The following is a 10578-nucleotide window of genomic DNA, read 5'->3' as shown; positions in this document are numbered from 1 at the left end:
TTAGTAAATTCACCTTATGAACACATTCAAATGTATTTCAGAATAATTATATTAAGTTTTGTAATATTTATAAAAACTTATTATCCTAACTTTGCAATGGATTTGCTATGGCTTTCTCAAATCACTCGCAATTCCATAGCAAATTGGCTATGGAGTATGTTCTCGCAAAATCGTCGCAATATTGCAATGGATTTGCGAGGAAAGGGACCTTCCCACCGAATTTGTCGTAAATGCGTCGCAATTGAGCAGTGGATTTGCGACGACTGAGTTCCTCGCAAATTTGCGAGGGATGTGCTATGGTTTTTTATTTTCTAGTAAATCCCTCGCAAATCTATCGCAAATTTGCGAGAGCTGTACTCCGTCGCAATGTGCCCTCGCAAAAGGCTTGTTTTCTTGTAGTGACAACAGAATGTGTGGTTAAATATATGATAGTTTTTATTTCGATATTGATTGCTATTATTTTTTAGTTGGAATGAAATTTAAAATATTTAGGAAACAAAATCTGATGTAATGTTAGTTTTGGAAACTTTTTAGGGATTAATGTTGTAAATAACTTTTTAAATAAACAAAACGAAAAGGGCATAACACAAAATGTATTTCAAAAATGTTAATATAGATTAACATAGCTCAACATTTTTGTCCAATCAAAATCATCTCTACCTGATCAGCAACTTTCTCATCAAAGCCCTAGCCGCTCTGCAGTAACCATGTTTTTCTTCGATTTTCATCTTACAGCCACATGATCTGATATACTCTATTTGCTTTGTGACATGATTGAAGAGCCAAAACAGAAAGCTGAGGAACTAAGTGAATCAAAGGTGCAATTAGAAGTCTGAAACGGCAAAACAAAAAACTCAGAAAAGAGTTCATATGCATAAGGTAATTAATCTCCCACACAACTGTTTTGCTATCTTCTGATTGCTAAGATAATCTCAGTTTTGCTTTTGCCTCTAGTATTAATTTTAAGGTAATGATAACAATTGGGATCACAAAGCAAGTTAATATACATTGGAATATGTTTCGGTGTAAGCGTATGAAGTCTATGAACTAATTGGATGGACGATTGGATCACGTATTTCAGTGCCTTACGATTCTTTACTTCTAAGAATTTATGATTGCTAAATTGTTTTAAGATTTTTTTTCATGTTAGTAGCAACAAATCACAACAGTAATGGACCTTAAATTCTTAGGATTGGAACCTCACAAATGCTTCTTCTATTATCCCGTTTTGTTACTTCAAGATGTATGGTCAAAACTGAATGTCTATGTTAATTTCTCTTATATCCCGTATCTTTCTTGACTTGTTCATCTGCATATAAAGTACATGTAATAAACTTTCTTAGTTTTGCAGATTCTTTACGTTATCTTATGACATAAATTTATGTGGATAACCTTATTTGTATTTCTCATGGCAGAACAAAGATGAAGGGTTAAGGGTATGTCAATGTAATCTAGCCAATGTGGTTTATAATTGAAAACCTGATGTGATAAAGTGATGTCTTCCTATGAACTCTATCAAAAACATTATTAATTATAATATTTGATTCCAAACAACAAATAAACAAATTATGCTTACAAAAAATTCAAAAGAAAAAAATAAACATAAAACTATTATAAACAACTCTACGATACAGCGCATATATCAATCTAATATATCCAAAAATAGTTAAAAAAAAAAAAATTCTGCAGCGTAGCGCGGGTCTAACCTAGTTTATTTAAATACAGTATTGTAAAATGCTTTAGTATGGTATTTGTTTTTAAATGTAAAACATACAATATATTACTAGACTAGGACCCGCGGTACACCGCGGGACAAATTATTTATAACTAAAACATTTAAATTATAAGTTGTATTTGTTGGTTAAATATGTTATAATTATATAATAATTAATAATTTTATGGTTTAAACTACTGCACTATAATTTTTTTTACATAATATTTATTAATCAATTTAATTAGTTATGTTTATTCTCGGATACTGATAGTGTTAAAAAAATAATAAAATGATGTTTTACCCATTTAACTTCAAATTAATGATATTTTAAATTTATATAAATATCGACAAAACCCGTCCCGCTATATAACTCTGTTCCGAGATATTTTAACTTGCACTACATAATCTTAATTTTTAATATTTATTGTTTTTTATTATAAATATTAGATTGCGTTGATAATTTATTAAGGTTGTAACCATTTATATTTTATAATATTGGCACTTCCTATAAAATTTAAATATTTATAATACTTGGAATTCTTAAAACGGTTGAGTATTTATTATATTTTAAGTTTCATAAAAGTTTAAATATATTATTAATATTTTAAAGGTCTTCTAACGTTTTTTAAAAGTTGAAATATTTAAACTTCTTATAAAGTTTAAATATTTATAATATTTGAAACTTCATAAAAATTTAAATATTATTAATATTTTTAAATTTTATAAAGTTTAAATTTAAAATAAAAATATTTATAATATTTATACTTTTTATAAAATATAAATATTTATAATATTTAACTTTTTAAAAATCTTTAAAATAAAAAACTGGAATAAATCAATAAACCAAATAATTTTTTTTTAAGTTTGAATGTCTAATAAATCAAGTTTTCTACTGATTTGTATTATGAATCATTTTGGTCTCTTTGGTAGTATGACTCTGAACTATTGCCCAATTTTTTTAGGCGATGTGGGATATTGTACCCGTATTCTTTATTCATCTATTGAGTAATATATGTCGGTTTTTAAACATTTTTATTACATTATATGTAGGAAAAAATCACAATTTTTATTAACTAAATGTATTATAAAATAATTCACGATAATTTAAATAGAAATTCAAATAAAAATAAAAAGCAATCATATATTTATGTTTGAATGAGGTAGAAAGATTTCCATATTTTTTTAAATCTTACTTATAATTAATTTTAAATTTTTTGGTAACTAATATTAAAATCAGTGCATTAAATGTAAAAACTTTCCAAAAAGTATTTTTGAGCAAAAACTGCTGCAAAAATACTAGTATAGATTATACTAATAGACTAAATAAATAACGTCTAATTGATAAGTACTTTTCTAATCTTTCAAACGAATTTCAAACTAGGGAGAAAAGCAAATCCCCACGAGGCCTAATTCGAACAGCTTTTTATTTTATGATTACTTGACGTTGTTGAATAATTAGAAAATCAAATACTAAATAATTAATATATGAAGACCATCTAGATTGTGTAAATTCTTCTAATCGTTAGACCGGCCGATATATGATGACACTCTTAAATCTTAATTAGTTAGGCAAGTTGTTTTCAACTGGGCGGTTTGACTATATGACCTACGTTACGTTACGTAGTTCATCTTTTCTTTTAAAATCAATGATGTAAAAGTCACTTTTTAGTGGCATTTGTGGATTTTGTAAAAAAAATTGTTTACCATACTTAGACAGTTAGACTGTTAGACAACTTTGAGTCATATGATAATATTGGAAACGTGTTGATGAGCTAACCTTGCGAGTTGCGAGCGAGTCACTAGTTTGTGAAAATGTGGTATCTGTTTCGTGGTTGTGCATTTTTTTTCAACGTTGTGCTAACCTTGCGAGCGAGTCACTAGTTTGTAAAAATGTGGTATCTGTTTCGTGGTTGTACATTTTTTTTCAACCTTGTACATTATTCAAAAACAGAGTTCTGTATTTTATTTCACCACTCATAACTTAATAAAAATTGGAGTTTTAAAGAATGGAAAAAGAATAGTGTCTTTTTTACTCCATATAAAAATACAATAATATAAAGTAACTTAATTGGTCTCCGACTCCGAAAGATCTAGAAACTTCTTAAATCCAAAGGGCGTTAAAACCAGTTGAACTAAAGTAAGAGAAAGTGTGTATCTCATTCATCAAATTAAGTGCATGCATCTTCAATAAGAGCACGTGTCTATTAGTTTTTGCCATGACTTAGTCCATCACTCATCCATATATGGGGACACATGAGCATATCAGAGAATCTTTTCTTCTTTGCTTTCTTACAAAAATATTCAAATGCAAATATAAAACTTGAAAAGTATGCACATAAATTAAAAAAACTGTAAAAAGCCAATAAAATATATATGAAGGAGAGGCGGCGAGAGTGTTCCGTAAGCAATTGTATCCGAATCATATGTCTCTTCTTCTAATTATCATCGTTTAACGCCGGCGGCGGCAAATTTGTTTTTTTTTTAAAGAAATTAATAAATAAAATGTTGGTAAACCAAAAACGTATATGACAACAGTTTGTTCGATTAGAGGAAAACTTTGTGCTGTGAATTATGGTTACGAAACGAGTCCTATTATTTACAAAAAAAAAATGGCTAGAATCCCTTTTAATTAGTTACATTAAAATTTTCTAAGTTTTGACTGAAATTTTCTCATCAAATTGCAACTAGGTCATATGATTAGGCACTTCAGTTAAAGGCTTAAAGCTAAAGCACGGAGCTAGGTGTTACTGTTAGGGTCAAAAAAGTTGCCTCAAATATTAATTACTAGGCTTTTCTAGTTTGGCCATACATGCCTCAAGTTGACTTGACTCGACTCTCTAATTTGGTTCACAATTGGTTTACTAATTTGGATCACTACTAGGAATGTGAATTAGGACAAAACTTGAGATAGCTCCGTTAAACCTTAAAACAAAAATATCAGACTTTTTTGGACTTGGACCAATAGTCGTCGTCAAGCATTATTGTGTTGGACCTGAGACCCAAAAGAAATAATTCTACCGCAAAATACCCCTATTTATTACATTTCTCTCACCTTTATTTTTTTGCTAAAATAAATTCTGTCTCAAACTCCTCCAAACTAATCTCCAAAACATATATATTACAAAAATAAGATAATCTTGTGATTCAAAGCGTTTACACCAGAGAAAAAAAAAACTATGACCACTCGAACACCACACCACATGACCTTTCCTTGGGATTTTTTCCCAAAAATAAAAAAAGAAGTCACACACAAGTATAATGCATTCAAATGACTAAACTACACTTTCTACTCTTAAACATTACACCATTATAACAAAAATTATTATATTGCTTTGTTTGGAACAAAGCTCAAACATCAACTTCTATGAATTGGAGTGAAATTTAAATGATCGAAGTATGAAATAGATAATAATTAAAAAACTTAGTGGCAAATGGCAAAACAAAAGTTTAGTACCATATGCTAAAAAACAGAAGGTGCTATTCTTTTTTTTTGGTGCTGAGAGTTCACTATGAATGGTTTGTCTTGGGTAAAGGTAAAGCCTTATTCGGAAGGTTATTTGTTGAAACGCCCCCTCGAGCCTTCAATCGCAAATCCTCAAGAAGTCTTTTCGCTTCTTTCATTTCGTCTTTCGCGCTATCTCCATGATTGTCCCATGCATCGATCACTCGCTGTTGAAACTCCACTGCAAGGCTATAACTGTAACCAAGCAAGCAAGCAAACAATGGTAAGGACATTAAACTCTTTCAAGAGAAATGATGAAGTCACATCAAAGAGTGAGTTGCGTTTAACGGAAATTTACGTACTTTCCCATCCCGGCGTAAGCTTTAGAAAGATTCTGGCAAGCATCAATTGAATCAACATGGTTAGGACCAAGTGAGACATCCATAATGTCTTTAGCAACTGCAAACATTTGAGCAGCAGATTGAGGTCTCCCGAGTTCTAAATAAGCAGCGCCAAGATTGTTATACACATAACCAACTCCAAAATGTTTAGCACCAAAACTTTCTTTTAACCTCTCGGTTGCACCTTCCAAGTAAGGAACTGCTTGAGAGACCCGGCCCGAGAATAGAAGCAGCCAACCTATCCTAGCAGAAACACTTCCTTCTGAGTGCTGTTCTTGAGGAAGCTTCTCTAGTATACTTAAAGTCTTTTGCAATAACGAAATAGCAGTTTCAAATTCGTTCATTGACTCGTACTGCATCGCTACCTCCGAGTAAGCTTCAGCGACTTCTACAGGGGAAGCTGTTTCTTTCTTCTCGAGGATTTCACAAGCAAACTCCAAACATTTCTTTGAATCAGCAAACTTTTGTTGGTTAACCAAAGCTTTCGACATCGATATAAACACCATAGCTCTCACCTCACTCTCCTTCTCAGTTTGTTGAACAACGCTCTTCAATATATCAATCGCTTCCTCGTATTTCCCCAAAGCAACCTTCATGTTAGCAGCATCAATCTCAGCACGAATCAGCTCCAGTTTCATTCCCCAATTCTTCAAAACCCTCTGAGACAATCTGTTCTGCTCCAACGCCTTGTCATGCTGCTCTAAACCGCTATAAATCACACCAAGTAGCCTTCGATCCTGAGCAACCTCAGCTGAATTATTCCCTAACTCCTTCTTATGAATCTCCAAAGCCTTCAACGCATAAGGCAAAGCCTCGTTAAAATTCAAAACCGCAACATAAGCATCAGCCAGACCACGATTCGCCACACCCATCTCTTTACTATCTTCATCAAAAGTCATCTCCTTTATCTCCAAACTCTTCTTCAGATTCTCAATAGCTTCCTCACGCCTTCCCATAGCGTTCTTAACATTAGCAAGCTCGAGCTGCACGGCGTGTAAAACAGGCCTAACGTCTTCCACAGCATTATCTTCATCTGCTTCTAACTTAACTAGAATACGATTAGCTCTGTTCAAGTAACCTAAGCTATCACTAAAACGTTTCAACCCGAAATTAGCAGAGCCCATCAATTGCAACGCCATGGCAACAAGAAGATTAGGTTGATTATTCCCATCTCCATCGAAAGATTTAAGAGCTTTATTAGCGTAAGACAGAACCTTTTCAGGATCCTCACCTTCCCGATCGAGATGGAGCCCGAGTTTGAGAGCCGATAAACCCAACTCGTTACCTTCGAAAGACAACTCCATCTCTTTAAACAAACGGACCATTTCATTAGTGGTGGTCGCCGACTCGAACGCTTCTTCAAGATCGATCTTTTCCTTATCTCTAGACGAAATCTCCGGTGGTTCCTCCACATGGGTATTAAAGTTCCGATATGGATTAACCCAGAACTGACTCTTGATCAGTGGATTGGTTCTGCAACAAGTTGAGATTTTTCGTGTTGGGGAGAACAGAGCAGAGGAGGAAGAAGAAGAAGAAGAAGCATCGTTGAGGTGGAGTAGAGGTTGGAGTAGTCTGAATTTGTGGTACCGGAAGCGACGGATTAGAGAAATCGATTCACTCTTCATCGCCGGAAACTCGCGTCGGAGAAAAATGTTCTCTTTACCAAAAACCCTTAAAAACAAACAAAAAATCCAAAAACCCTAAAAAGTTTTTGTAATTTTCTCGTTTTTTTAAAAAGTTATTTTTTAATTATTTATTAAACTTTTCGTCCAATCAAAAATCTCAATTTCCCTTCTGTTATGTTTAGCCCTGAGCACAATATCCGGTACCGAAGAACCGTACTGGAACCGAACCGATAAAAGTGGTATTGGGTAGGGTTTAGGTTAAGTAGAATTATCGAATGGGCTAAGAGGTCTTGGTAAAATGGACTCTGGTCCGGGTTCGGGTTGTAATTTAAGTATATTGGGCCACCGTTTTAGATCCGTTTAACCTAAAGGCCTAATAAGGCCTTGACTCACTAAGGCTAGCCCTAGGCATAATATCCGGTACCAAAGAACCGTACCGAAACCGAACCGATAAAAGCGGTATTGGATAGGGTTCGGGTTAAGCAGAATTATCGAATGGACTATGATTTAATCGGTTATTTTTGTTATTTACATGGGTATTTATGATTTTAATCGGTTATCTCGGGTTTTAGTCGGTTATTTGAGTACTTTGGTTACTGAAAATAACCGAACCAATTATAACCCAGAAAAATTTCGGGTTATTTCGGATTTTGTATTGGAGTAGAAAACCGCTCTGAACCCGGTCAGTTACTAACCGTACTGAACCGAATTTTTTGTAAATTACCAAATGGGATCTATAGGTCTTATACCGATTTACCTGAAACCCGATTGGGTAGAACCGAAACCCGATTGCCGAGGACTTATGTTTTCGTTTTTTGACCCGACCCGACCCGACCCGGATCCACCTCTTGATTCAAATCGCATCATCTCATTCATAAATAATCCTTGTTTTGTTTGTCTTCTCCGATTTGCTTTGTAAAATTCATCAAAGTAGCAATGGCGGTTTCTTCTAATGCGGCTTTTGTCGTTGTTACCCCGAAGACGTCGTCGTCGTCGTCGTCATGGAATCACCATTATCCGAATCTGTTTTGGATTCCGATGAACAACAACAACAATAACAGGACAAGGAGGACAGGTCTGATCCAGCGAGAACGTTGCGAGCTTTCTTCGTCCAGCGACTCATCGTCTCTGAATCAGCTTAAGAACTCTTCTATAACTGACAGTAATGAAATGAATCTCATTTTATTTTTGATCATCGATTAGTTTATATAAAGGCTAAGTCTTTGTTTTTTTTTGTTTTTAATGTACCAATTAAGATACACAAAGGAGAGAAGCAGCATTGTGGTGATTGGGCTAAGTATTCACACAGCTCCTTTAGAGATGCGTGAGAAGCTTGCAATTCCAGAAGCTGAATGGCCACTAGCTATTCGTCAGTTATGCGCTTTGAATCACATTGAAGAAGCTGCTGTGCTCAGTACCTGTAACAGGCTCGAGATTTATGTTTCTGCTTTATCTCGTTACCGTGGTGTTAAAGAAGTCACTCAATGGATGTCCAAGGTTACTTCTTTTTTCTTAAAGACTTCTCCTTTTTTTCCCTTTTACCTCAGTCACCGTGTTACAATCAGTGTACGTAATAATGATATTGCCTATGTCTTTGCCAGAGAAGTGGAGTCTCAGTTGAGGACATCCGTCAGCACTGGTTTCTGTTGTACAATAAGGACGCTGCTCAACATTTGTTTCAAGTCTCAGCTGGTCTGGACTCTCTTGTTTTAGGTGAAGGTCAGATACAAGCACAGGTTAAACAAGTTAGTGTAATAGGTAAAGATGCAGGCAATGGGTTTGGGAGGATTATAGGTGGGCTATTTGAAAAGGCAATCTCGGCTGGAAAGCGTGCCAGAGATGAGACTAATATCGCGTCTGGGGCTGTTTCCGTTAGCTCTGCTGCCGTTGAACTTGCTCTCAAGAAGCGTCCAGGATCTGCATCGTCTGCTATGATGTTGGTGGTTGGTGCAGGAAATATGGGGAGGCTTGTGATCAAGCACCTTGTTGCTAAAGGTTGTACTAGAATTGTGGTTGTGAACCGAAGCCAAGAGAGAGTTGAAGCTATCCGCAAGGAGATGCGGCCTGGAGTTGAGATTATTTATAAACTGCTTGAGGAGATGCTAGCTTGTGCTGCAGAAGCCAACGTGATCTTTACTAGCACAGCATCTCAGACACCATTGTTCTTGAAGGATCACGTAGAGATGCTGCCTCCTCCTTCTTTTGCAGGTGGTGATGCAGATAATGCGAGGCTCTTTGTTGATATCTCTGTTCCTAGAAACGTTGGGTCTTGTGTTGCTGAATTAGACGGTGCGCGAGTTTACAACGTGGATGACCTTAATGAAGTTGTTGCTGCCAATAAGGAAGACAGAGCGAGGAAAGCAATGGAAGCTCAGGCAATAATTACAGAGGAATTAATAAAGTTTGAAGGGTGGAGGGATTCGTTGGGGACGGGCCCGACAATCAAGAAATTAAGAAGCAAAGCAGAGAGAATCAGAGCGGCTTCGGTTGAAGCATTCATGTCGAAAAATGGGAATGACATGGACAAGAGGACAAAGGAAGCAGTAGAGAAACTAACCGGAGAAATAGTGAACAAGATCCTGCACGGCCCAATGGTACATTTGAGATGTGATGGGACTGATAGCAGAAAGCTGCATGAGATACTAGAGAACATGCATGCTATGATCAGAATGTATGAACTCGACCGAGAGTTACTCGAGGAGAAGATTAGAACAAAAAAGAAATAGAAGTAGAGAGAGAGAGAGAGAGAGAGAGAGAGAGAGAGAGAAGAAGAAGAGACCACAGAATTATTCATAATGTAATACTTATGATTTTTTAGGAAGATAGTAAAGAGCCATAACGCACCCTTAGTATATAAAACAATAATATCCCCTGAAGAAGTCATGATCAAAGCTAGTTTCAACTCCTGCGTCTTCTGCTGGCAATCTTTACATAGAGATCTCCTGTTTCGTCTCTCTTCTTTCACAAGACAAGAGATGTAACAATCTCAAGTAACAAAATGCCAATTTTTAAAGGAACTTTTTATATACACAACAATAAAGAATTGCATGTAATGTTAGCTTGAAACAAGATAATAAAAAAAAGAGAAACATGTTATTATTCCCACATTTTTCCAAGACCACAGAACACTTTCTAGAAAGCATCTCTTTTATCTTCCTTCATCGACCTTAGAAAAAAAAAAAACAAAGAAACAACTTTGAATCAAAAAAATTCATTGTTGTTCACCCTAATGTGGTGCTTGATGATGAAGTTTGTTGAGGTCTTGAACTATATACATCGTCGAAATGGAGATCAACCCCAGCTTCAATATCATGATCATCATCCATGAATGTAGTCCTGGACAACTGTCTTCTTGCATTTTCTTCCCAATCCAATTCTTCTTCTTCATCTCCTTCT

At 35.1% G+C, this 10578-nt stretch overlaps 3 protein-coding genes across 3 annotated transcripts in view; 1 reads left to right on the top strand and 2 right to left on the bottom strand.

The window, feature by feature from the left end:
- Window positions 4958–7248, bottom strand: LOC104700347. The gene is made up of 2 exons (XM_010415859.2): window positions 5519–7248; window positions 4958–5411 (listed from the first exon to the last, which is right to left on the bottom strand). The coding sequence occupies exons 1-2, from the start codon at window positions 7180–7182 to the stop codon at window positions 5222–5224; spliced, it is 1854 nt and encodes a 617-aa protein (XP_010414161.1). The 5' UTR covers window positions 7183–7248; the 3' UTR covers window positions 4958–5221.
- Window positions 8092–9927, top strand: LOC104704322 (probable glutamyl-tRNA reductase 3, chloroplastic). Its single transcript, XM_010420431.2, has 3 exons — window positions 8092–8343; window positions 8437–8679; window positions 8784–9927. The coding sequence occupies exons 1-3, from the start codon at window positions 8119–8121 to the stop codon at window positions 9906–9908; spliced, it is 1593 nt and encodes a 530-aa protein (XP_010418733.1). The 5' UTR covers window positions 8092–8118; the 3' UTR covers window positions 9909–9927.
- Window positions 10221–10578, bottom strand: part of LOC104786495 (autophagy-related protein 9) — a 7222-nt gene continuing 6864 nt past the window's right edge. Inside the window, exon 11 of the mRNA XM_010415854.2 lies at window positions 10221–10570. Coding sequence (XP_010414156.1) covers window positions 10404–10570 — 167 coding nt within the window. The 3' untranslated portion in view covers window positions 10221–10403. The remainder of the gene's footprint in view (window positions 10571–10578) is intronic.

The sequence above is a fragment of the Camelina sativa genome, chromosome 7 (genome assembly GCF_000633955.1).
Source record: "Camelina sativa cultivar DH55 chromosome 7, Cs, whole genome shotgun sequence".
Lineage (NCBI taxonomy): Eukaryota > Viridiplantae > Streptophyta > Magnoliopsida > Brassicales > Brassicaceae > Camelina > Camelina sativa.
This window is presented reverse-complemented; position numbering and strand designations above follow the sequence as displayed.

Excerpts from the sequence above, each read along its gene's own strand:
- LOC104700347 (XM_010415859.2), bottom strand. The coding sequence starts at position 7,182 with ATGAAGAGTGAATCGATTTCTCTAATCCGTCGCTTCCGGTACCACAAA. Across the intron at positions 5,412-5,518 it reads GCTTACGCCGGGATGGGAAA|TTATAGCCTTGCAGTGGAGT; the intron begins GTACGTAAATTT and ends GCTTGGTTACAG.
- LOC104704322 (XM_010420431.2), top strand. The coding sequence starts at position 8,119 with ATGGCGGTTTCTTCTAATGCGGCTTTTGTCGTTGTTACCCCGAAGACG. Across the intron at positions 8,344-8,436 it reads AGAACTCTTCTATAACTGAC|AGATACACAAAGGAGAGAAG; the intron begins AGTAATGAAATG and ends ATGTACCAATTA. Across the intron at positions 8,680-8,783 it reads TCACTCAATGGATGTCCAAG|AGAAGTGGAGTCTCAGTTGA; the intron begins GTTACTTCTTTT and ends TGTCTTTGCCAG.